The 22081-nt window shown below is 36.2% G+C and overlaps 1 protein-coding gene and 1 long non-coding RNA gene across 2 annotated transcripts in view; one reads left to right on the top strand and one right to left on the bottom strand.

Moving 5' to 3' along the window:
- Positions 1 to 21911, bottom strand: part of ptpn20 (protein tyrosine phosphatase non-receptor type 20) — a 34071-nt gene extending 12160 nt beyond the window's left edge. Inside the window, exons 1-36 of the mRNA XM_082154263.1 lie at positions 21853 to 21911; positions 21186 to 21330; positions 18240 to 18387; positions 17985 to 18145; positions 16679 to 16744; positions 16317 to 16496; positions 16151 to 16226; positions 14833 to 14922; positions 14163 to 14238; positions 13937 to 14081; positions 13767 to 13838; positions 13447 to 13621; positions 13201 to 13336; positions 12551 to 12689; positions 12316 to 12468; positions 11967 to 12152; positions 11653 to 11812; positions 11004 to 11247; positions 10808 to 10908; positions 10573 to 10650; positions 10372 to 10479; positions 10174 to 10290; positions 9145 to 9344; positions 8949 to 9050; positions 8771 to 8864; positions 7973 to 8058; positions 6935 to 7124; positions 5574 to 5779; positions 4636 to 4731; positions 4113 to 4555; positions 2871 to 3177; positions 1947 to 2117; positions 1626 to 1800; positions 1275 to 1485; positions 992 to 1029; positions 156 to 242 (exon numbers count right to left, since the gene is read on the bottom strand). Coding sequence (XP_082010389.1) covers positions 156 to 242; positions 992 to 1029; positions 1275 to 1485; positions 1626 to 1800; positions 1947 to 2117; positions 2871 to 3177; positions 4113 to 4555; positions 4636 to 4731; positions 5574 to 5779; positions 6935 to 7124; positions 7973 to 8058; positions 8771 to 8864; positions 8949 to 9050; positions 9145 to 9344; positions 10174 to 10290; positions 10372 to 10479; positions 10573 to 10650; positions 10808 to 10908; positions 11004 to 11247; positions 11653 to 11812; positions 11967 to 12152; positions 12316 to 12468; positions 12551 to 12689; positions 13201 to 13336; positions 13447 to 13621; positions 13767 to 13838; positions 13937 to 14081; positions 14163 to 14238; positions 14833 to 14922; positions 16151 to 16226; positions 16317 to 16496; positions 16679 to 16744; positions 17985 to 18145; positions 18240 to 18363 — 4993 coding nt within the window. The 5' untranslated portion in view covers positions 18364 to 18387; positions 21186 to 21330; positions 21853 to 21911. The remainder of the gene's footprint in view (positions 1 to 155; positions 243 to 991; positions 1030 to 1274; positions 1486 to 1625; positions 1801 to 1946; positions 2118 to 2870; positions 3178 to 4112; positions 4556 to 4635; positions 4732 to 5573; positions 5780 to 6934; positions 7125 to 7972; positions 8059 to 8770; positions 8865 to 8948; positions 9051 to 9144; positions 9345 to 10173; positions 10291 to 10371; positions 10480 to 10572; positions 10651 to 10807; positions 10909 to 11003; positions 11248 to 11652; positions 11813 to 11966; positions 12153 to 12315; positions 12469 to 12550; positions 12690 to 13200; positions 13337 to 13446; positions 13622 to 13766; positions 13839 to 13936; positions 14082 to 14162; positions 14239 to 14832; positions 14923 to 16150; positions 16227 to 16316; positions 16497 to 16678; positions 16745 to 17984; positions 18146 to 18239; positions 18388 to 21185; positions 21331 to 21852) is intronic.
- Positions 104 to 6005, top strand: LOC309486805. Its single transcript, XR_014201689.1, has 2 exons — positions 104 to 265; positions 5637 to 6005. It is a non-coding gene; the product is annotated as an uncharacterized lncRNA (long non-coding RNA).
- Positions 21912 to 22081: the final 170 nt, after the last annotated feature.

Below are 22081 nucleotides of genomic sequence, written 5' to 3'. Positions count from 1 at the left end.
AAAGCGCACTTTGATCGGCCAGAGGAGGCCATGTCCCTCGCTAATAATTAATCCTTCCCCCCGCTGCCCTCTGAGCAAGACATGCCATGTCTGTCAGCACAGATCTAATGCCACAACTCCCAGACAACAGAGACACAGGAAACCAAAGGCTTTACCATCCGTAGCAGCTGCCTCCACGTCAGGTGACACAGGCTCTTCGAGGCGAGGGCAGACTTTTTTCTCCTTCTTCCATTCAAACAAACCTGAAGAGGAGAAAAGGGATAAGGTAAGGGATAAACAGATGTTTTTTGTTTTAAATAAGCTACTCCAGAAATCAGAGTTTGCTTCATATTACATGATTTGTGAGAAAATCTACATCAGATTTTACAACAAAAACCTAGCATCGTGGCAACAAGTTTAGCACCAATAACATTTCCTTGAGAAAATGTAGTTATTTGTTCATTTTTTGTATATAACACATAGTATGAATAGCTTTTAATTGAATACTTTTTGTATTAATTCTGGTGCCCATATCAATATGGATAAATAGAGTGAAAGTTCAAAATTACATCAAAATATTATTCAGGGCTGACACAGTGTAGTGAAGCACTCTAATAAGAGTTGACACTTCGCTCAAAATGTGGCAGTGTCCAGTGAAGCGTGCAGTGAAGGCCTGGGCTGCTCTGGACCTCCACTGGAGCAGCTCTCCACCTCATATCTGTCACTTCAGACTAGACTGAAACACGTCGATCACGACTGCCCTCTGCAGCCCAGCCGGAGCCTTCACACGCCCAGAGCGAAAGAAAACACACCCCACTGACAGCCAGAGCAGTTACTTCGCCCATGGGAAGGTTAAAGTGTCTATGTAACTCCATATATGGCTAAATAATACCAATAAACACACTCTCAAAGTGAAGAAATAAACATTAAACTTAATTACATCCTCATATTCTGTATAGATTATGATTCTAACAATTATTGCTGTAATTCAAGAAGATCAGCTCAAATGTACCATTCCATGTATCCATTGGTATCACTGGTTGATCATCTCTGAAACAAAGAAAAAAACATTTAATAGAAAAAAAATGAAAAATGTACACAAAAAAAGTTGCTGCCTTAAATTTTTAAGAACAATCAACTTGGATGTTTAAGTCATTTCAACTTAAATTACATTAAACTAACTTAAAAAATGAGTTGAATCTTGTATAACTTATAAAAAAGTTGTCAACGTATTGATCATATTTTTTTTTTTACAGTGTACACTTCATATAATTAATGTTTTTAATCAATCTCACCTCATGGCTTTGAATCTGACTTTGCGTGGTGCGCTTTCACACACTTTCACCGCATCCTCCACTGTCATTCCCAGGGTGCACTTCCCACATATGTAAACAATCTTGTCATTGGGCTGGATGCTGCCCTCTTCACTAGCAGGGGAGTTTGGCACCACCTCCTGGACATAAATTCCCTGCCACTTGCTGCCAATGCCCCCTGTTAGCTTAATACCTGCACAGACAAATGCAAAAGTATCATAATTTTGAATTGAATACAAAAAGTCAGAAGGTTATTGTTTCTTAAACTATCACTTTTATGATTTTATGATATGATGTTACCCTAGTTTCCCCTACTATCAAGTATTTCCTCACCCAGTTGTCCAGATGGAGTCTTGGGAATGACAATGTCCTGGAGGGTGTCAAGAGGTGGTGGAGGCAGTAAATTTTGCACAGCTCTCCCCAGCACCATGTGCAGTCTTTTGGAGGAGCACCTGAGGATGCCAATTGCCACGTCATCTGCCACGTTGGTCACATTGTGACCATTCACCTGACAAATATAAGTTGATAATGCCAATTCAGTCTTAACACAGGAGCTGGCACTGTGAAATTGTGCACCACTGACAATCAAATCAAGTCTTCAGAAAAAGATGGTCACAACTGTGATTGTGTTTCTAATTATGAGAAAAGCTGTACCATGACAAGTCTGTCTCCTGCCCTCAGTCTGCCATCTGCTTTGGCCGGATTATCCAGGACATCCTGGACATAATAGCAATTGTCCAGTTTACTCCTGGTTATTGTAAAACCGAAGCTGCCACACCACGATTTGGTCAGTGAGACCGTCATTTCAAACTCCTTCAACACGTCCTAAAACAAGACAGAACATATGAGAAGGTGAACAACATGGCTATGCTACTTTACTAGCTAGACCAGCATTAAATTATGATGATGATGATAATAATAAACTTTATTGTATATACTGTTGTGCTTTATTTTATAAAGCATGCTTCTCAAGGCGCTTACACAGAAAACAGAAAAATAAAAGTAAATATGAAAAACAAAAAAATATTCCAAAAATGTCTGAGGATTTAAATAAATTAAATATAAGTAGAAATTCTGAGTTTTGGAGCATTAACCAGCACTGAAATGCCGATCTAAGGACTTCATCAGTTTTCACGTGACATCACACCCGGATAGGAATGCCAAATTGGAGGGCAAAACAAGGCTAATGCACTGAGACAGTGATATTAATAGACCAATTTCAATATATACCTTATATTCAATAAATACATATATAAACCTTACCATATATTCTGAGTTCATCTGTATATAGTATGCATCATCAATAAGTGTTTTTCACATTAAGCACTTTAGAATGTCCCACTGTTTTTAGTGAATGAAATACAGCAGCAAGTGCTGCAAATGGGTCACAAGTGCCCAAAACTTTGTTTACATTTTGTTGACATACTTTTCATTTTTTACCTCTTTTGAGAGGTGATTTAAATATTCATGGAAAATGTACAGGCCTGTGCTGCAGTTCTATGGATGCTTTGCCCTCCAAATCTCAGCGCCAGCCATGTGACTGAAAACTATGAATAGGCAAATGCAATCAGACTTCACCCTTCTGGGATCTTCGTCATCATCTTCATCTTCATCATCATCCCAGCCGTTGTTGTTGCTGACTGAGGGGACGCTGAGCTGGGCAGGAGGTTCTGCTTGAGTTGCTTGCTGGTAGGATGGAGGTGTGCTTAGCAGTGCTAGAGAAAGAGCTGGTGGAGCGGGCGGTTCACTGGAGAAAGCACTGGTGCTTCTGGTTGGGGGAGAGGGTGCCAAGGTGGTGATGGTCAAATATTCTTCATCAGCTATAACAGTCAGCCCATTAGCTGTGAAACTTGTCATGTTCTCTTCCACACCTTCAGTTGTGTGACTGTGAACAGATAACAGGAAGTTAATGTTTGTTTGAGCCAAAATATTTAAGTCATATTTTAGCTTTTAATGAACATCGTCTTGAATTAAGCAATGAAGAAACATCCCCAGTTTTGTCGTAACTATAAACCACATGTGACAGTTGACACAGCATTTGATGATTTTTATTTATTTTTACTAGGTAGCCCCACCCAAATCTCATTGGTCACAAAGCCCACTCCATATAGCTGCATATTAAACATTAAATATGATCTGACTATGTTGCAATGTGTAGCATTTTTTGTGTTCAGTGTTGACAGACAAATTGCTTTTCACTGGAAACATATCAAGTCCCATCTGGTCACATCCCCAGCATAGTTGAATTATGATTTTTTTTTTTTTAAGAAATGTATACTTTAATCCAACAAGGATGCATTTAATTGACAAAAAGTGACAGTAAAGATATTTATAATATTAAAAAAGACATCTATTTAAAATAAATGCTTTTTTATTGATCAAAAAGTATCTCGTTTCCACAAAAATATTAAGCAGCACAGCAGTTTTTAACAATGATAATAATAAGAAATGTTTCTTAAGCACTTAATTAGCATATTAGAATGATTTCTGAAGGCTCATGTGACACTGAAAAAAAAATCAGCTTGGCCATCACAGGAATAATTTACATTTTAAGTATAATAAAAAAAAATGGTTACTTTAAATTGTAATAACATTTAACAAAATTACACTTTTTACTGTATTTTTGATCAAATAAATGCAGACTTGATCAGCAGAAGATACTTTTTTTTTTTTAAACGTACTAACCCCAAACTTTTGAACGGTAGCTCTCAAGCTCTTTATTTTCAAAAAGAACATTTTATTCAACACATTTACATTTAATATTAGCATCATATTGATAATTTTATACATCATATCACATAGAAATAAACAGGCCTTTACCTGGTACAAGCTGAGACATGGTTGCTTTTTGAGACGACATCATCTTTCGACTCTTGCTGATGGGCTGTAAATGCTGTTTCAGGGGCTGCTGGAGTTGGTGCTGTGTTGGCTGTTGTCACTTTAACAGTGCTTGGTGTTGGGGGTGGAGTTTTGTTCTCATGCTCCTTCCTCACTATGGCATGAGGTTTTAATTCTCCAGCTTCACTTGAGGATGGACGTGAAGGTAGGGGTGGAGGGGCTGATATAGTCGTCTCCACCATCTCACTGTCTTGGCTCTGTTGGGTCAAGGGGATCTCCTGGGTTTGCTCAGGGGTAACTTCTTTCTTTAGACCCATCTCTATTGCCCGCTTCTTGAGGAGTTCACTGAAGTCTGGGGTAAAAGACCTCGCCTGCATGTCTAGAGACCTGGATCTCAGTGCACGGGCTGGAAATGTGTCAGGATCCTGTCAAAAAGGGATGTGAGTTTGAAAAATAACATGCCAAATTTAGAGTTGTTTCCAACAATGTAGAAATAGGATGTTACCAGATAGGTGTCAATATCTCCGTGTTCCTCCTGTGAGGGTCTGCAGATTGACAGCCTGATCTCAGATGGAGATTTTTGGAGGAGATGCAAAACTTCCTGCGGTGACAGAAAGAAATACGCTACCGTTAAAAAGTTTGGGGTTGGGAAGAATGTTTTTGAAAGAAGTTTCTTATGCTCATCAAGGCTGCATTTTTTATTAAAAATACAGTAAAAACAGTAAAATTGTTAAAAAATATTACAATTTAAAATAACCTTTTTCTAAAATGTAATTTATTCCTGTGATGGCAAAGCTGAATTTTTAGCATCATTCCTCCAGTCTTCAGTGTCACATGATCATTCAATCATTCAAATATACTGATTTGCTGTTCAATAAACATTTCTTATTATTATCAATGTTGAAAACCGTTGTGATGCTTAATACTGTTTAATTTTTTTAAGGATATTTTGATGATTAGAAAGTTCAAAAGAACAGCATTTGATTGAAATATAAATCTTGTGTAACATTATAAATGTTTGTACTGTCACTTTTAAGTAATTGAATCCTTATTAAAAATTAAAGCATTCATTAATTTATAAAAAAAAAAGAAAGAAAAAGGATTGATTAACCTCTTGATGCATTGATGTATCACAGCTGTTAATGTATTACAGTTGTTTTATTTAATCCAGTATATTGTATTAAACTGAATAAAGCACAAATAACCAATTTAGGTGGATTAAAGGCTTAACTGTAACATGTGACAAATTTTATAAACTAATTGTGTTTCTTGGCCACACATACACATTATGTTGTCATGAATCCGAAATGTATTATGCTACAGTTACACATACATGCATAAATATGATCCAAATCTCAGTAAATCTTTAAGAGCTTTGTGTCTCTCACAGTGCTTTGATGTGTCCAGTCTTGGAATGCTGGATATAAATAATGCATCCTTTACCTCATAGGACAAGCCTCTAACGGGTTCTCCATTGACAGCCAGGATTATGTCTCCCTCCTTCAGATGCCCACAGTGCCCTGCAGGCTGACCAGAAGAAAGGCTCTTAATATGCACCATGCTGCCCTCATCAGGACCCAGCTCAGACACGAGGAAGCTGAACCCCAGGCCACTGAGACTCTTCTGAAGCGTCACCTCCCGGATGTTATCTGCCACAAAGAAAAAGCGGAAATCTCTCAATTTGTCGTTAATATTGGGTTCAGAGACACACAAAAACCAGTGAACAGTTAAAGGGAGAGTTCATCCAAAATGAAAATGTCTGTAATTATTTTACTCATGATGTTCCAAACACATAGCTTACTTTCCTCTGTGAGAATTACAGTATATCCAAGCCACTCTTTAATATAATGAAAATAAATGAGGACTGTCACACAATGTATTGTTATTTTTAGTATTATTTATACAGTATTATAGTATTTAATAATAATTTAAATTTGCTTTTATTTTTATATTTTCAGTTTTCAATTCAATTTTAATTTAAGCTTTAGTAAATTTGTGATGTGTTTTTGTTGTAGTGGTATATGTAGTTTTGTTTTTAAATAATTCTATTATTAAGCTTTAATTTATTTTTATTTCAGTTTTAGTATTAGTCATTTTAGTACTTCAACTTAAAATGATTTGTTTCAGTTAGTTACCAAAGCAATAATTTTTAAAATGTCTAATTTTCGTTTAAAATTTTAATTTTTTCATCTAATATTTATATTTTATTGCAGCTTAATTTCAAAAAGCAAAACTGATTTCTAATAGTTTTGCTTAACAATAACAACACTGATCATAATGACATCAGAAGATTCAAAACATCAAACTGACTACATTTATGGTGCTTTTGCGTTCTTTTTAAAGTTTGACAGCCCCAGAACTCATTCACTTTTATAAAAATTGGTTATAAATAGTGTCCAAGATACTCTTAAAAATTCCCCTTTTGTGTCCCACAGAAGAAAGAAATTCGGTCACACTTTAGATTAGAATCCAATTCTCACTATTAACTATCTATTAACTACAACTTTTGCCTCAGTAAACTCCTAATTAAATAAAAGACATTTTTTAAGTATATATATATATATATATATTTTTTTTTTTTAAGTGTTGTTACTTGAAAAGAAACAAAATGTTGCATGTAAAGGTAACTCTAACATTCAGGCTTGATGCAAAACATATGTCAGTGCAAAAAAGTAACCAATGTTCCCCTGGACAAGATCTAAATTTGGCTGGGTCTTTGGGTCTGGCAGCTAGCACAGGGTCGCTGTCAGATTCAGTTGAAATGTTTTGCAGTGTTCTCTCCCCCTCTCTGATCCCCATCTCACCATCTGACACAAATCTGAAGTCCTTGGCCCTGACAGACAAGGGTGTTTCCATGGTCACATCTCTCCTCAGGGGGGTGGGTGCGCTCTGCAGACTGAGATGTGAAGGAGATCTCTGTCTCTCCAACCTGGATGAAGCACTGAAAGTGTCCAACACCACCGGAGGCTCTCGTTCAAGAACCAGGCTCACCACCTGAAAATAACACTCTCATTAAAGCAACATGTCTTGTTATTTGACTGTTAAAGACAATGGTTGCCCCATCAGCTGTACGCCTACGGTGAACATACCCATGTCATCAGTTTGCTTAGCACACGGCCTGTTACCTAATCAGTGTATGCGGCTGAAGACTGGTCAGCTTAAGTGTTATAGTGTGTCAGTATGACGACACACAGCTCAGCGTCATACCCCAGAAAATCTTGTTAGTAGCCCAGACAAAAATAACGACCAACACATATGCTTTCACAACCATGTGTCACTTTAGATCTCTCTTTTGCGCAGTTTGAGAACCCTTAAGACACAAGGGTTGCTGGTGCTGTTGTCCTAAAGCAACTGACATGCTGAAGAAAGGGCCAAAGGCCCTTCAGACAGATTGTGACCTCTGTCTCGTCCTTGTGCTAGAGTTCACATCTACGGCTGTTACTTCTCAATATAACGGCTAAGATTAAACGAAAGCGACTGCTCTTTAACTGTTTGAAAAAATGCAAGCGCTCCGGTACAATAGACTGAACTGACTCACATGGCATGTTAAATAAAGATGAAAAAATTTAATAAATATTAGATGAAAAAATTTAATTAAAAAACAGAAACTATTAAAATGACAAAACCACATACAATTATAAAAAAAAAACTAAACTAAAAATAAAAGCTAATTCAAAATATTAATAAATACCATAAATATACTCTCAGCAGAAACGGTCTTACATAACTTCCAAATCATGAGGACTAGACTTGACTATACTGTAGGCTCAATCATATGCAACAGTTAACTACATAAACGGTTGTGATTGTACCGCTCAAAAGTAAAGCAAACATGTCAGTACCTCTCCCGTTCTCTTTAGGCACTCCACCGCCTGCCTGTGTGTGACAGAACGCAGGTTACAGCCGTCCACCTCCAGCAGCCTGTCACCTGTCACACACACACACAACACATCATTGAGCTGTCAACACCAATCATGCGTCACAAACAGTAAGGAGCTGCATGTTCATTCATGCTCATTAGCATGTTAGGAACATCTGAGTCATTTTTGTACATCGTCAAGGAGATGACAAATATGCAAAGAACACACTAAAAACCTGGAACACATACCATTACCGTTAAAAAGTGACAGTAAATTCATTCATTTAAAATTTTATATTTATAAATTACTAAAATTTAAAAACGTTACAAAAGATTTCTGTTTAAATGCATGTTGTTCTTTTTAGATATCTATTCATAAAAGAATCCTGAAAATAAAAAATATGAAGCAGCACAACTGTTTTCAACATTGATAACAATAAGAAACGTTTTTTAAAGCACCAAATCAGCATATTAGAATGATTTCATAAGGATCATGTGACACTGAATTAATTGCTGCTGAAAATTCAGCTTTGCCATCATAGGAATAAATTACATCTATACATACATATATTCAAATATAGTCGCAATATTACTGTTTTACTGTATTTTTCATCAAATAAATGCAGCCTTGGTGAGCACAAGAGACTTCTATAATCATACTGACCTTCATCTTACAAAAATGTGATATTTAAAACATTATTTTAAGAAAAGTGTGACTAATAAAATATTTTGAATTCAGAATATTTATCATGTTTTATCATTGGTAATGATGGATCTTAACCTCTCTGTATTCTTCCATCTTGATCTGCCGCTCCTCCTGGCATCACGCTTTTGATGTAAATTCCTCCATGATGTACATTAGTGTTGATTCCCCCCTAAAAATCATTTAATAATAGTATCATCATCCATGTTTTAAGATTCAAGAATTGAAATGAATGCCACACAGAGTAAAAACTCACAGCAACACTGATTCCCAAGCTGCCGTTGATCTTTCTGAGCTCCATGTAGATTTCTTCACCTGGCTTCAAGCTGAAGCTAGAAGAATTATTAGACATCCCATCCTGCATAGCATAATTTTGGTTAAAATCAGTATTGTTTCATGTCAGATGTTTTTTTTTTAATAAACTGGACAAGCTCCATTACTGTAAATCACACCTGAATATCCAGAATCCGCACCACAGGTATGTGCAGCCTTTTGCCCATTTTAGGAGCCATAATGTTTGAGAGTGTCTCCTCCAGCTCCTCCATCACGGGCCTGTACTCGGCACTCAGGGTGCTTTGGGAGCCAAATCCTTTTTCCAGCATCATCCCTAAATTACTTGCAGCCAGTGAAGTCTTACTGTCCCGAAGATCCTCTAAACATAAACAAAAAAATGAAAACATTTAACCAGACAGTGGTTAGCTTTGTCAGTTTTCTTCCTTTTAAAGGTAAAGTGAGAAATTAATTTCATCAAATGTAATTGAAAAATAAAGATATACAGTAATGGCTTGCTAATAGTTGTCTCAGCATATTAACTCTTTCATTTAAAAAAAAAAGTTGCCAGCCACAGTCAGCGTTTTTGATTTTCTCACAATTTTCCTGGCCCCCAGAATATTTCTTTGTGTGAATTTCCGAACATGCAATATATCAAAAGAAAGAACATAAAAAAAAAATAAAAAAACGCTTTATTCTAGCTTCATGCATTCTTTTTTTATCAACACTTGAATGTAGGTAAGTTTAATAAAAAAAGCAACATTTTGAGCAAAAATCGGAGAAAATTTGTGTTTTTGTCAAAGACAACGTCAGGATGGGATTCAGAAAGATGATAAAAACATAGATGGAGTAGATCGGGTCCATCAACACCCCTAATGCTTGCACAGTCCTGTACCTTGTCCTGGGTCGACATTTTGACATTAATGTTGGTGATCACGTTATTTTACATATGCATATAATTACATATGATATCGCTTGTTACTGCATCGCATGTGTTTTAATCAGGAGATTCAGTACTCTTTTAGAAGATGTGTAATAGCGCCCCCCTACCGCATAGACCCGAGACCCGGAAAATTCCGACGGGGAAAGAGTTAAGCTGGCATAAGAGAATGTATTTTTTCTTATTGAAAAATTACACACTTCACCTTTATTGAAATAGTATAAAGACAGATCCTGTGAACAATATGGAATCTCATGTTATGAAGACGTACGTTTGGGTTGGGACACTATGAGCTCCACTTCATCCGGGCTGTTCTGCAGAATGGCAGCAGCTATATTAAACGCCACCCCCTCTAGACTGATCTTATTCAGAGAGATCAGCCGACCACCTAAACAGAAAAGAAAAAGACTTTCAGCTTCTTTTGTTTGTTTCGTTGGGCATAAATGAGGGAAAAGGGTCAGGATTTTACCTGGTCTGATTCTGCCGTCCTTATCAGCTGGCCCGTCCGGAACGATGGATGCAATGAAAATTCCAAGATCTAACTTCCCTGTGTTGTCCTCCCCGACTATTACAAAACCTTTGCAACAACAGTGATACATCAGTGTTTTGGAGCAGGTTTACAGCAAGTGCTTCATGTTACATAAAAAGATGCTCGCTCATTTTTACTCACCGAAGCCAAGTTTGGGATCCTTCTTTAACGTAACGCAGATCATTTCTCTCTCCGGGGTTGTTCTTGTTGGTGTGTCCACTGAGAAAAAAATATATATTTAGTTGAAATACCCACTCCTATCATGTTAGGTTGAGAATAACTGTTGTTTTTAATGTTTAGGGTGTTATTAAGTTGAAATGTTTATAATCAGTTCCCATTAGATAGTCACAAAGAACTTTAGAGTTTCACTGTCTACCTCTTATAGACGAGGTGGTGGAATGAACCTCTGAGTCCTGCTTTTGCAAAGAGACATTGGACATGATGCGATAGATTGGAGGACTGAAAGTGTCTGGTGGGCTGCAAGGAGGAAAGATCAACACAATAAGCCTTCAATACATATTTGGTTTTGCATTAGGATTTGAATGATGTGCAGAGCAGATCCATTGACACACCTGTTGTTTTGGCTCTGGCCTTTCAGTTCACTTGGAGCTCTTGGTTCAGAAATGTAATTTACTTCATTCTGTTGTTGAATCCGAACTCCGATTTTTGCTGACAGGTCATCGCAAGACTTGCTTATGGATTCATTTCGTAACACATTCAAACCAATATTATTGAGCACGATCTCCGAGCAAGACATCCTCTTTATCTGATCGTGTCGAGCGCGACATATTGATGTATATTTTGCTACGTTGTCATCTACAATGAGAGATAAGAGAAATAATTAACTACCTGTTAAGTCCAATAAATTCAGGTTATTTATGATCCTTAAAAAACTAACAAATCTTTTCCAGCTGACAAAAACAATAAACAAATAAAAAGGAAAACAAACAGGTTTAAAATGTCAAATTATTATAATAATTTAAATATTTTTGTTGTTGTTGTAATTGTATTTATTTATGCAAAATGTTAAAACAACTTTAAACAAAAAAAAACTAAAATCTGATTCCATTGAAGCATAGCATGCTCTTTGGAAAAAATAAACATATCATTTGTAATGATAAAAGTGTATTAAAATTATATTTGTATGAAAATGAGTCCAGACTGTTGGACTCTAAGTATTCAACTTCAAATGAGACTGTGTACACAAATGATTTTACACACCTGAGGCTAAACAGTAGGTCAGCTGACGAGAGGTCATCTCACTGTGAAACTTGTGCTGGGCTGAGCAGAGGTTCAGGAGGTACTGTGCGATCTTTGAGCTCTCCGTCACAAAAGAGTGCTTCTTCCCACTCGGGCTGCACTCAATGGTAAATTTTCGTCTCTGTGGCAGGAATAACAGAACGTGATTAAAACCTTCACAAAAACATCATGTAGGTGTTTAAACTTGAAATAGCATGTTACTGGACTAAATGAAGTAACAAAAAAATGAGCTAAACAAGCAATATAAGCCACACAAATAACAGCCGTAAACTCACACTTGTTGACAGACTGTCCGTCTCTGTCCAATGAAATCTGCGGCTTAACATCCGAGAATTGTTCTTGACTTCATATACCAGAATACCTTTGGCACAAATTCCCAAAACCAGCTCTCCAATAATAGGTTTCCTTTCACGGGCTACTCTGTGAAACAGCACCCCGTACTCTGGTAGCTGCTGTGCAATCTATAAAGGCATGAAAGACACATGAGGTATTGAAAACCACGATCCAACATCCAAATATTTGAAGAAAAGTACAATTATATTGATCTGAGAGTTCATTTGTTTTATTGTTAAGTTTTATAAGCTTTAGAAGAGTCATTTTAGACTGAAGGCCGAAAGAAAGAACCTTTAAGAACTCCATCTCAGCCTCCTCTGGAAGCATCTGGGCATTATTGGCATGCAACCTTGGCAACTCCTCTCTTAAACAGGGCAAGGCCACTTTCTCTGTGACTCTCTTAGAGATGTACTGTTCCGTCTGGAAATAGTTCTTCCCGTAAACCTGAAAAAGTCAGTTTGATTTCTCAAAATACTGTCTAGTTAGGTCAGTTGAAAATTAAAATGCTCATTAATATCTGACTCACTTCAGGCATATAATCTCCAAACTCAGCCTGCAGTGCGAGAGCAGCAAGAAACAATGCAGTCTCCTCATTACAGTACACTCTGTCCTCCAGAACATCTCTCCTCAGCTGGAGATAATATTGGTGTCGTGTAAGTCTATGCCTTTTAAAATGAAAAGACAAAAACAAACAGTGAGCATTAGAATAAAAGGAGAAGATTTCATTGCAAGCAATTAGGAATAATGGTTATTAAAGGCCCCATGAAATCACTTGACAAGTGCAGTTTTCTTTCCTGAAAGACTTCTTTAAATGTGTTCAAAACTAGAGGTCAGTAAGATTTTTTTAATATTTTGAAAGAAGTCTCTTCTGCTCACCAAGGCTGCATCTGTACCATTTTCAAATGTTTTTACTGTCACGTTTGATCAATTTAATGCATCCTTGCTAAATTAAAATGATTAATTTCTTTCAACAAAAAAAATCTTACTGACCCCAAACTTTTAAAAGGTTGTGTATATGTACTAAAAAGTTAATTTTTGGAGTATACTACCACATGGGTGACCCCAAACCTAACAGACATAGATAAAAGCCTGTTATCAAGGGGTCTTTAAACAGACCATCTAAATATGATGTACTGTATATGTAAACAGTAAAACAGTAAAAAAAAAAAGACATACAATATGTAGGAGATGTCATCAGGGAAAAATTTGACACGGAGAAAAAGGGTAAATGTTGCAGAAGCCACTTTCTTCCAGTAATCTGGGGCAACCTTTGAGATTTTTGTCTCAGGGTCCAAAAAGAAATATTCACCATCTAAATGAGAAAAATGTAATTATTCACTTTTGCAAGACAGCTCAAAGTGTGAATAATATAAAGACGTGATTCTCTTTCAGTCATTAACGACACACACAAGACTGCATTACCATCAGTGAAAGCAAGGCCAAAGTAAAAGTGTTCCACAAGATTAGCATGTGCCACAACCATGTCGAATACATCTCTCCCGCGGGACTTGATGTCACATTTCACTGCCACACACTGTTCATTTGGCATGATCACGTTAACTTCCCTTTGAGACAAGCCTGACTTGCCTTTCTTTGACTGTATCGATCGAAAGAGAAAGGGAGAAGACAATAAATATACAGAGACACAAACTCTGCAACCTTAGAATGCAGTACAAAAGTGTTGAACACTTAAAAATGAAGTTCATTATACATGTAACCAAAAATACAGAAACAGAGTTTACCACTAAAGATCCCGGCAGCTCTAAGACTATTTGAGGTTCATCAATCATTCTGGTAAACTCAGGTCCAAGACTCTACAATTAAAACATGGAAACAGACAATTAACAACTATTAAATTAGCATAAGATGCAGCATTCATATTATAGTACAGCATAGATATTAAGCGCATTACCTTAGCTTTCCTTTGGGAGAGGCTGACTGCAGACTCACTAACAGTAATACACGGACTAGAAGGTCGGGCTTCACTCTTGTTGAGGCATGTACTCCGGGACAGCCAACAACTTGTGCTTCGTCTGTGGTGAAGCCCCAGTGGAGATCTGGGATACCAAAGTATCAAATAAGATTGTCATTAACCAGCACTAATAGCTCATTTTAAAGTGCAAAACAAGACTGCCAACCTGTTTGAGCCCTGATTGGATGTGGTCTGACTAGGTCTACTTCTGAGAGACCAGCTTTTCTGTTGATGGGAAATTTCTGGGGAAAAAAACAAAAAAACAAATCAGCTAGGTTGAATACTGAAAATAAGTACTGTATGTCTAAATGCTCAAAAAAAAAAATAAAAAAATAAAAAAAAAATACAAGATACACAATTTAACAAACTGACATGCAATTTTAAACAGCAACAATAAATATCTGACAAATTGATGTTCAAAAAATGGGGTCAGTGAGATTTTTCTTTTTAAAGAAATCAATCTACTAAGCAAGGATGCATTAAAATGATTGAAAGTGACAGTAAAGACATTCATAATTTTTTCAAATAAATACTGGTCTTTTAAACTTTCTATTAATCAAAGAATCTCGAAAAGAGAGTATAATAATAATAAATATTTCTTTAGGACTAAATCAGCATATTAGAATGAATTCTGAAGGATCATATGACACTGAAGATTGGAGTAATGATGCTGAAAATTCAGCTTTGCCGTCACAGGAATAAATTACATTTTAAAATATATAAAAGTAGTAACAATATTGCTATACTTTTGATCAAATAAATGCAGCACTGGTGAGTATAAGGCTTCTTTCAAAAACATAAAACACAAGCTTTTGAAAAGTAGTGTATGAGCTCACCTTGCTTTAGCTCAGAGTCCAGAGACAGTCTGCGAGTCTCTCCTGTAGCTCCGTTCCCCTCTGTATAACCAGGATATGGTCCACGCTTACCTGCTCAACAGAGACCTGATCACTACCTTCACAATGTATACTGGGCACTCATTGTATACACACAGCAGTTTATACTGCACATTGTTGCACAATTAAGAGCTCTGGAAAGCTGCCAAGCATATTAGCACTATGCTTATAGGTTTGCATTGAAGCATCAATGCTTTGAACCTGATTACAACCTTTTGTAATCCCATGTTCAGGTTTAGGTTAAACTGTTAATCCAATTGTGGACACTATTTTATTGGTGCAATGGTGCTTTCTAACGCACGTTCGTCAAACCTGCAGGGTTTTACTGATTTAATTTAAAGGACAACTTCGGTATTTTACACTTGCTACCACAGAAACCGAAAATTCTCGGGCCAGCAGCATTTGTCCAAATTTCAATCTTTAACCATAAGGATAAAAGGATTTTTTTGTCCTTTAATATAAGGATAAACATTATAATCCAAGGATGTCTGGATTAACCACTGAAACGGTTTGTTAAGGACAGGTTTTAAGACAAATGTGTGACATCAACACCCACTTAGACCTGTTATGCAAAGGATCTGACGTGCAAAGATTGTAACATGACACGATAAAACTCTTCTATAAACAGTGGTGTAAAAGTATTTCTACTTTGTTACTGTACTTATTTTTATTTTGGGAAAGTTTTACTTTTACTTCATTACATTCCGAAGCACAATTATTATTTTTTTACTCTGCTACATTCCATAAAAACATACTGTGTTCCTCGTTATTTCGACCAGAAGAAATCGCCAATCGTACTTTTTGAGTACCTTCAGGGCATGGTGCCAATGACACTTTTGTGGAAAATTCAAAATGGCGGAAATTTTTCATTTACAAAAATAATTGTGTTTCTAGCCCTTGAGGTTCAAAAGTTATTGGCATATTAAAACTTTGGACAGTTGGTGGCGCTACAGGGACTGACTTGGAGACTCCAAAAATGCTATGGTTAATGCTTGGACTGTCTTCTATATGTGTGCCAAATTTCACAACTTTTTACCATACGTTATATGGGCTGCTATAGACTTCAAGAGCTGAAGAAGAAGAAGAAGAAGAAGAAGAACACTAATGGATACAATAGTATGCACCTTTGGTGCTTTTCCCCTAAATACTACAAAATATGTTATTATTATTAAAATTACTATTACTTATTTGACTACACTTCTTACAGTATTTACACAACTATAAGAGGATAACAGAGGAATTTGAGATTCAAGGTTCCTACCATGAAGTCTTTCTCTGATCATCTGACTTTTCCCACTCAACTGCACAACATTTTCAGTTAAAGCAGCTCGATCCACCTGGAAATGAAGATCTCATGAACTCCTTGGCTACCACTTTTATATTTTTGATCAGTTTTTCTGGTATACATGCTTTTTTTTTTAACTCACAGAGTCTCGGAAGACATCCTCTACCAGCTGTTTGATGACTTTGTTAGGAGGAGGCAGGAGAGACGCTTTGTGGTGCGATTCACTCGATTCCAAGATGGAGTTCAGGTTGGCTCGCCGATGGGCCATGTCCTCACACATGCTCAGGAGAAGGCAGTTGAGAGAGTCACTTAGCTGAATGGGCTAAACAAGCAGAAAACACATTTCCACAATATTTTCAGATGGAAAGTAAAGGTGATGAAAGTTTAATGTAGCTAGCTTATTCTTCACTGGTATTTGTTCATTCTTGTTCTTATATATGGTTACTTATCATCTTATACAGTCTTTACTTTCTTATTTCTTACCCGGATTTCTGTGAAACTGACCTGGTTTTGAGGGAGATGATAATCAACTGACCAATACAGAGTCATACCAAGAGAATACACGATTATCTGGAAGAAACGACACCCAAAACATCAGTATCTCTTCTGTGAGCATTCAACTTAAGTACAACAATAAAGAAGAGCACTTTTGTCAAATAAATCCAACCCTCTACATTTTGACTAAATTTCACACTAGGTCAGGATTTCAAACTGGGTTCCGGGGACCCCCAGGGGCGTCGCAAGGGGGTCTGTGGAAAAGTCTAAAGAAAAACTGTAAAATGTAAATAAATAATAAGATTAAAATAAATAATAAAAATGTTGATTAATATTCAGTACTATGCAAAAGTCGCGTTAGTATTTTCACACAGTTAAAGTTTTACGCCAGTTATTTATATATTTAGCTGTAGTGTGTCAGTAGGAAATATCAGTTTCCATTTCCAAACATTCCATTTCCAGGTTTCTGGTTTCTGGTTTTCAGGTTTCATGTGATCACAGACAGACTCGATGATGGTGAGATCAGATCTCCGTGTGGACCATACCGGCTGTTGTTAGAGACAGATCTTACTGGATTATTACAATTAATGGCAAAAGGAATGTTTAAAAATGTAAACTGACACACTATAAATAACTGGCTTAAAACCATTTTTGGGGGTGAAAATACTAACATGCCTAAGAACAGTACTGTAAATAAATAAGATAAAAATAAAAGATAAATAATACATTTAACAGTTCATTACTATAGTTAGGAAAAAATATAATAATGTAATTTAAGAGAAACTAATTTTAGATGAATAATATAAATTATTTTCCGAGTGTATAAATCGGGTGTTTATAAAAGATAGATGCCTTTTGCATTTTAGGATGGGTGTCCCTCACACAAGTGAGATCTAAAAGAAAACCCCTGAGAGTTGTGACTAAATAAATAATGTCTGTCGTTAGCTATTGGCTAATAAATGAAGTGCTACATTCCACTTGTGAGTGATTGAATTAGGCCAAACACTATACATATACAAGAGTAAGTTAAGCAGATACATTTTCAATGCGTGTCATGTCCTATATGGTGGCTTTAGGGTGCCTTCCCACTGCCTGACAGGAAAGAGTGTATTAGCTCATTTAAGAGGGCGTGTATATTAATATCTGTAAATAATCTGTCATTTTGTGATGAGAAGCTGATTTGATTTGAACTGTATATTAGCTAGTAAGTGTTACATACAAGCCAATGCAGTTTATATTGCCAGTGTGTCCGTAGAAATCAGATTTTGCAGGTTAAGTGCATAATAACCTCCTGATGTTGCTGAATGAAACTGACCTTCTCCATGGCTAGTTTGGTGGAAATGGCACGGCCTTGCAGCATCTCTGGGGCTGTGAAGGCACAAACCTCATCTGTCATCGCACAGTTCTTGAACGCCAGTGTCCCAGTCGCAGACAAGAGCAGTGATGCAGGAGTTATAATGTTGCAGATATTGTGACCTAGAAAAACAGACCCACATTCATTTAATTTTGCATGGACTGCACTCTTCACCAGCAAGGAAAAAAAACACTAACTGCAAGGTCAACATTTTACCTTTGTAAGACAGGTCTACAAGTGATTCAGCCGAGCCCAGCAGGAGGGACCAAACCTCGTCCTCTTCCAGCGGTCCTCCTCTGGCTTCCAGCACCTCTGCGAGGGTCACAAATGTGCTGCTCATCCTGCAGAGTCGCGAGACGGATACCTGAGAAGGAGAGACACAAGCTAAATGGCTGATGGAGGAGGGGATAAATCTGTTGAAAGAAGAGGATGGAGCCTAAACAAAGTGATCATCAGGGACTCTGCTCTCATCATCCATGTTTCATAACAATATTGTGTAATGCCCATATTTATAATGTGTAATGTGTAAATCTAAATCTGTCTACAATTATCTATTTTTATCTTTTGCTGACTTCATTCCAACGATCAAAAGAACAAGTTTAGGCGAGAATGTGCCAATTGTTTTGCATAATCACTGTAGGTTGGACTTCAGAGGACACCTTTTCAGATCCTTTTTGGAGAACAGCAAGCTACAAATATACAGATTTTAAATCTTTTACACAAGTTATGCCAAAAGATTTTAGCCAGTTTTTCCCCTATATGAAATACCTGTTTATATCCTGTAATTCTAATTCACATCTACTTCTATTTTTTTTTTTTTCACCTGCTACAATATTGAACAATACAGAATTTCCTCAGGTCTTTTCATTTATTCCAGTGTGTCTCACTGTAACTACACAAGACAGAAGGCAGGGGGAGACATTTCCTATCAAGTGCATGTCATGTAAATCCATAAAACTAATCAATAATATGCACTTCTCAAAAGAATGCCCCAGTACATACAACTCTTTTTGATTTGGTGTTCAAAAGTACAAAAATCTAAATAGCTTGCTAGAACACCAATGCAATTAACTTTTTGGTATATGAGGAAGATAATTTAATAAACCATTATAGTGACTTTTTCATTCATTTAGCTGGTCTTTAGGTGTTTCATTTTGCTGTGATGTATCATTAAAAAAATGACAGTACTGACTTTCTAAGCACAGTCCTGGTGTTATTTAGCATAATTCATTATTTAAAATAATAATTACAATCATGTCTCTCAGCTGATGTCTCCATACATTTTTCAAGCCCTCCTTTCAAGCCATGATACAATCATTTATTTATTTATTTATTTATTTAGCAAATGCTTTTATCCAAAATCATTTACAAATAAGGAATTCAACAAGCAGTTCATCTTTATGAGGCAGTAACATGAGAAGTGCTAGCAATACAATCTTCAATTCAATTCCCAACTGAACAAAATCTAATCCTCTCCTACACATTTTCACATTGCTTTTTCGCTCTTAATCACGTCACACTGTGGAAGTGACATTTTCAATGCTGTTAATAGAAAACTGTGATTACATTTTTAAAGCAAGGTTACCACAAGCCAATGCACTGAAAATAAAGAAAAGTTAAGGATTACAGTAATCTGGCACGAGAAGTGGGACGTAAGAAGATGTCCATAAGAAGATGCCAGGACCTGGACAATAGCCTAGCCAGGTGACTGCTTTACTTTAGCCAAGAAATGTCACCAACATTAGCCATCAAGGCTGTAATGACTCTTATGAAATTTTTTTTGCAACCACTTTTACTCCAAGTAAAGGTCCAGGTAAAATGCTACACTGTCAAATTAATTAATTAGCTCTAATAAATAATGATATTCCTGTAATTACTGCGGCAGGATCATTTATATAATACATTTAAAGATATAAAATGCATTTAAATAAGAGGCAAAAATAAATGATTGTAGTTTATTTCAAAACCTCATGTTCAGCTCTCTTGAAGTTTATTATATTGAACTAGATCAGGTCTAGGTGCCAATACAGGCAGATTACACAATCTAGTTAATTACATATAACCTCTGTTAACAGGCTGACTCAAAACTTTTGTTAAAAAAAAAAAAACCTCACTAAAATGTATCCAATTTATGGATACCTGATGTTGTTCACTGCCTCAACAAGTCAGATCAGACAGACCTACAAATATTTAGGTTAAACACACACACAAACAAAACATACCCCTGCTATAATGAGCTTGAACTCCAAAGAAGGTTAAGCAGGACCTGCAGATGTTTATGTCTGAACATTACAGGAAGCCTTGAGTTTCTTTTTGTAGCCTTTCAGAAATAGCATGCTTAATTTTGTCTTAGTTTAAGCATACAAATGCTAAAAACACTTAAATAAACATAGCAAATATATGAGTCAAAATCTGCTGGGTTAATTAAATGTAACAAATCATGTAAAAATGTATCATCTTTTATTGGGAAAATTTAACAACATTTCATTCATAATCACTCAGTTCATAACAACTGAGAAGATATGGTCAAACAACATTTTATAAAAATCACCTGTCAAGTTTATAATATATATTATATCAGCATATAAGAGTCATATAAGAGCAAAAAAATTATAATTAAAGCCATTTTTCCATTATTACCGCTTAGCAGATTTTAAATTATATATATATAGAGAGAGAGAGAGAGAGAGAGAGAGAGAGAGAGAGAGAGAGAGAATATAGGCTATTCAAAATATGTTTGAGCTCTCTCAGACTCAGTATTGGAAGTTCAACATGTAAATTACTATGGACAAGACACTAAATTCTCACTGCATTCCTACAATAATCAAATTTGAGGATATACCAATAAACAACAGTCTTTGTGCCACATACTGACAGGATCAGTGGTTAAATAAATAAGCTTACCGGCTAAGGATAGTAAGAGTGAATTTTCTTTATCCTTCTTTTTGCATTGTGTATCCTCACTGATCGAGTCTGAGCACTGAGAAAAAGTCTGAGATATACATCACAGCTCAGCACAACCAAGTCATGGAAGCAGCATTAATCAATTGCAAACAGAATTATGTTGTTTAATCCAAACATACAACTTCATGAATTTTAAATCACACAAATTAAAGCTACTAAGTGTAATCTTTCATTTGAGGAATATTAATAGATTTTTACCTTCTAGCATTCAGTGTATTAGGTCCTGATCTCCCTCTGATGCCTTTAGTCCCAGTGCACACACTTTAATCCAGTGGATCACTACATGTTTCCTTTACCCTCTGTTACCAAGCACCACATGTGACCCAGCCTTTGCTCCAGCATACTGCAGTATTGTACAACCATACAAAATGCATTTAGCTACTAATCAACTACTCACGTCTAATCATTAAGAAGCAATGGATGTCTGTGGGTCTTCGAAACTTTTTGCAAATTGAACAACTATTCTTAGACTACAGCTAAGAGCTCAATTGGATTAGATGAGCAGTGACAGAACAGGATGAAGGAGTCAGCAGGAAAAAAATTTTAGTCAACCTTTTAGGCTTATTTGAATATAGCATTTCTACTGATGTTCTTTATTCCTCCATTACAATGAATTCACAGAAGAATTCGGATTCTTTTTCACCACATCTCATGTCATGTATTTTGTTAAATAACATTCTGTAGTACAAATTACATTTAAAATTATTTGGGAATAAAATGGCTTTTAATAAAAAAGACTTGTCTTGCTAACGCTAGCATGTGTATCCTAGATACACACAATGAAACATTTGCACACTTTTTGCTTACATTTGCATCTTGACTGGAACTTACAATAAAAATGCATATAAAAATAAGCAGAGTTTACCTGTCTTATATTTCATCAAGCTCCTCTGCCTCTGTTGTCTCCTTGATAAACAAACACACTAAAATTTGAAAAAACTTTATTAGGCACCACAACTGTGGACAGTCCCTTTTTTGTGTGTGAAACAGATATATCAATATTAACGCAATAAATATTGAAGAGATGTATGAGTATTTCACTCAATTTTGGTAGCCTAAATTGATCATCCTTAAGATTTGCAAAGTGCATTCCT

Source organism: Leuciscus leuciscus, assembly GCF_965113295.1.
Source record: "Leuciscus leuciscus genome assembly, chromosome: 22".
In the NCBI taxonomy this organism is placed as follows: Eukaryota; Metazoa; Chordata; class Actinopteri; order Cypriniformes; family Leuciscidae; genus Leuciscus; species Leuciscus leuciscus.
Note: the sequence above shows the minus strand (reverse complement) of the source record. Positions and strands in the feature narration are given on the sequence as shown.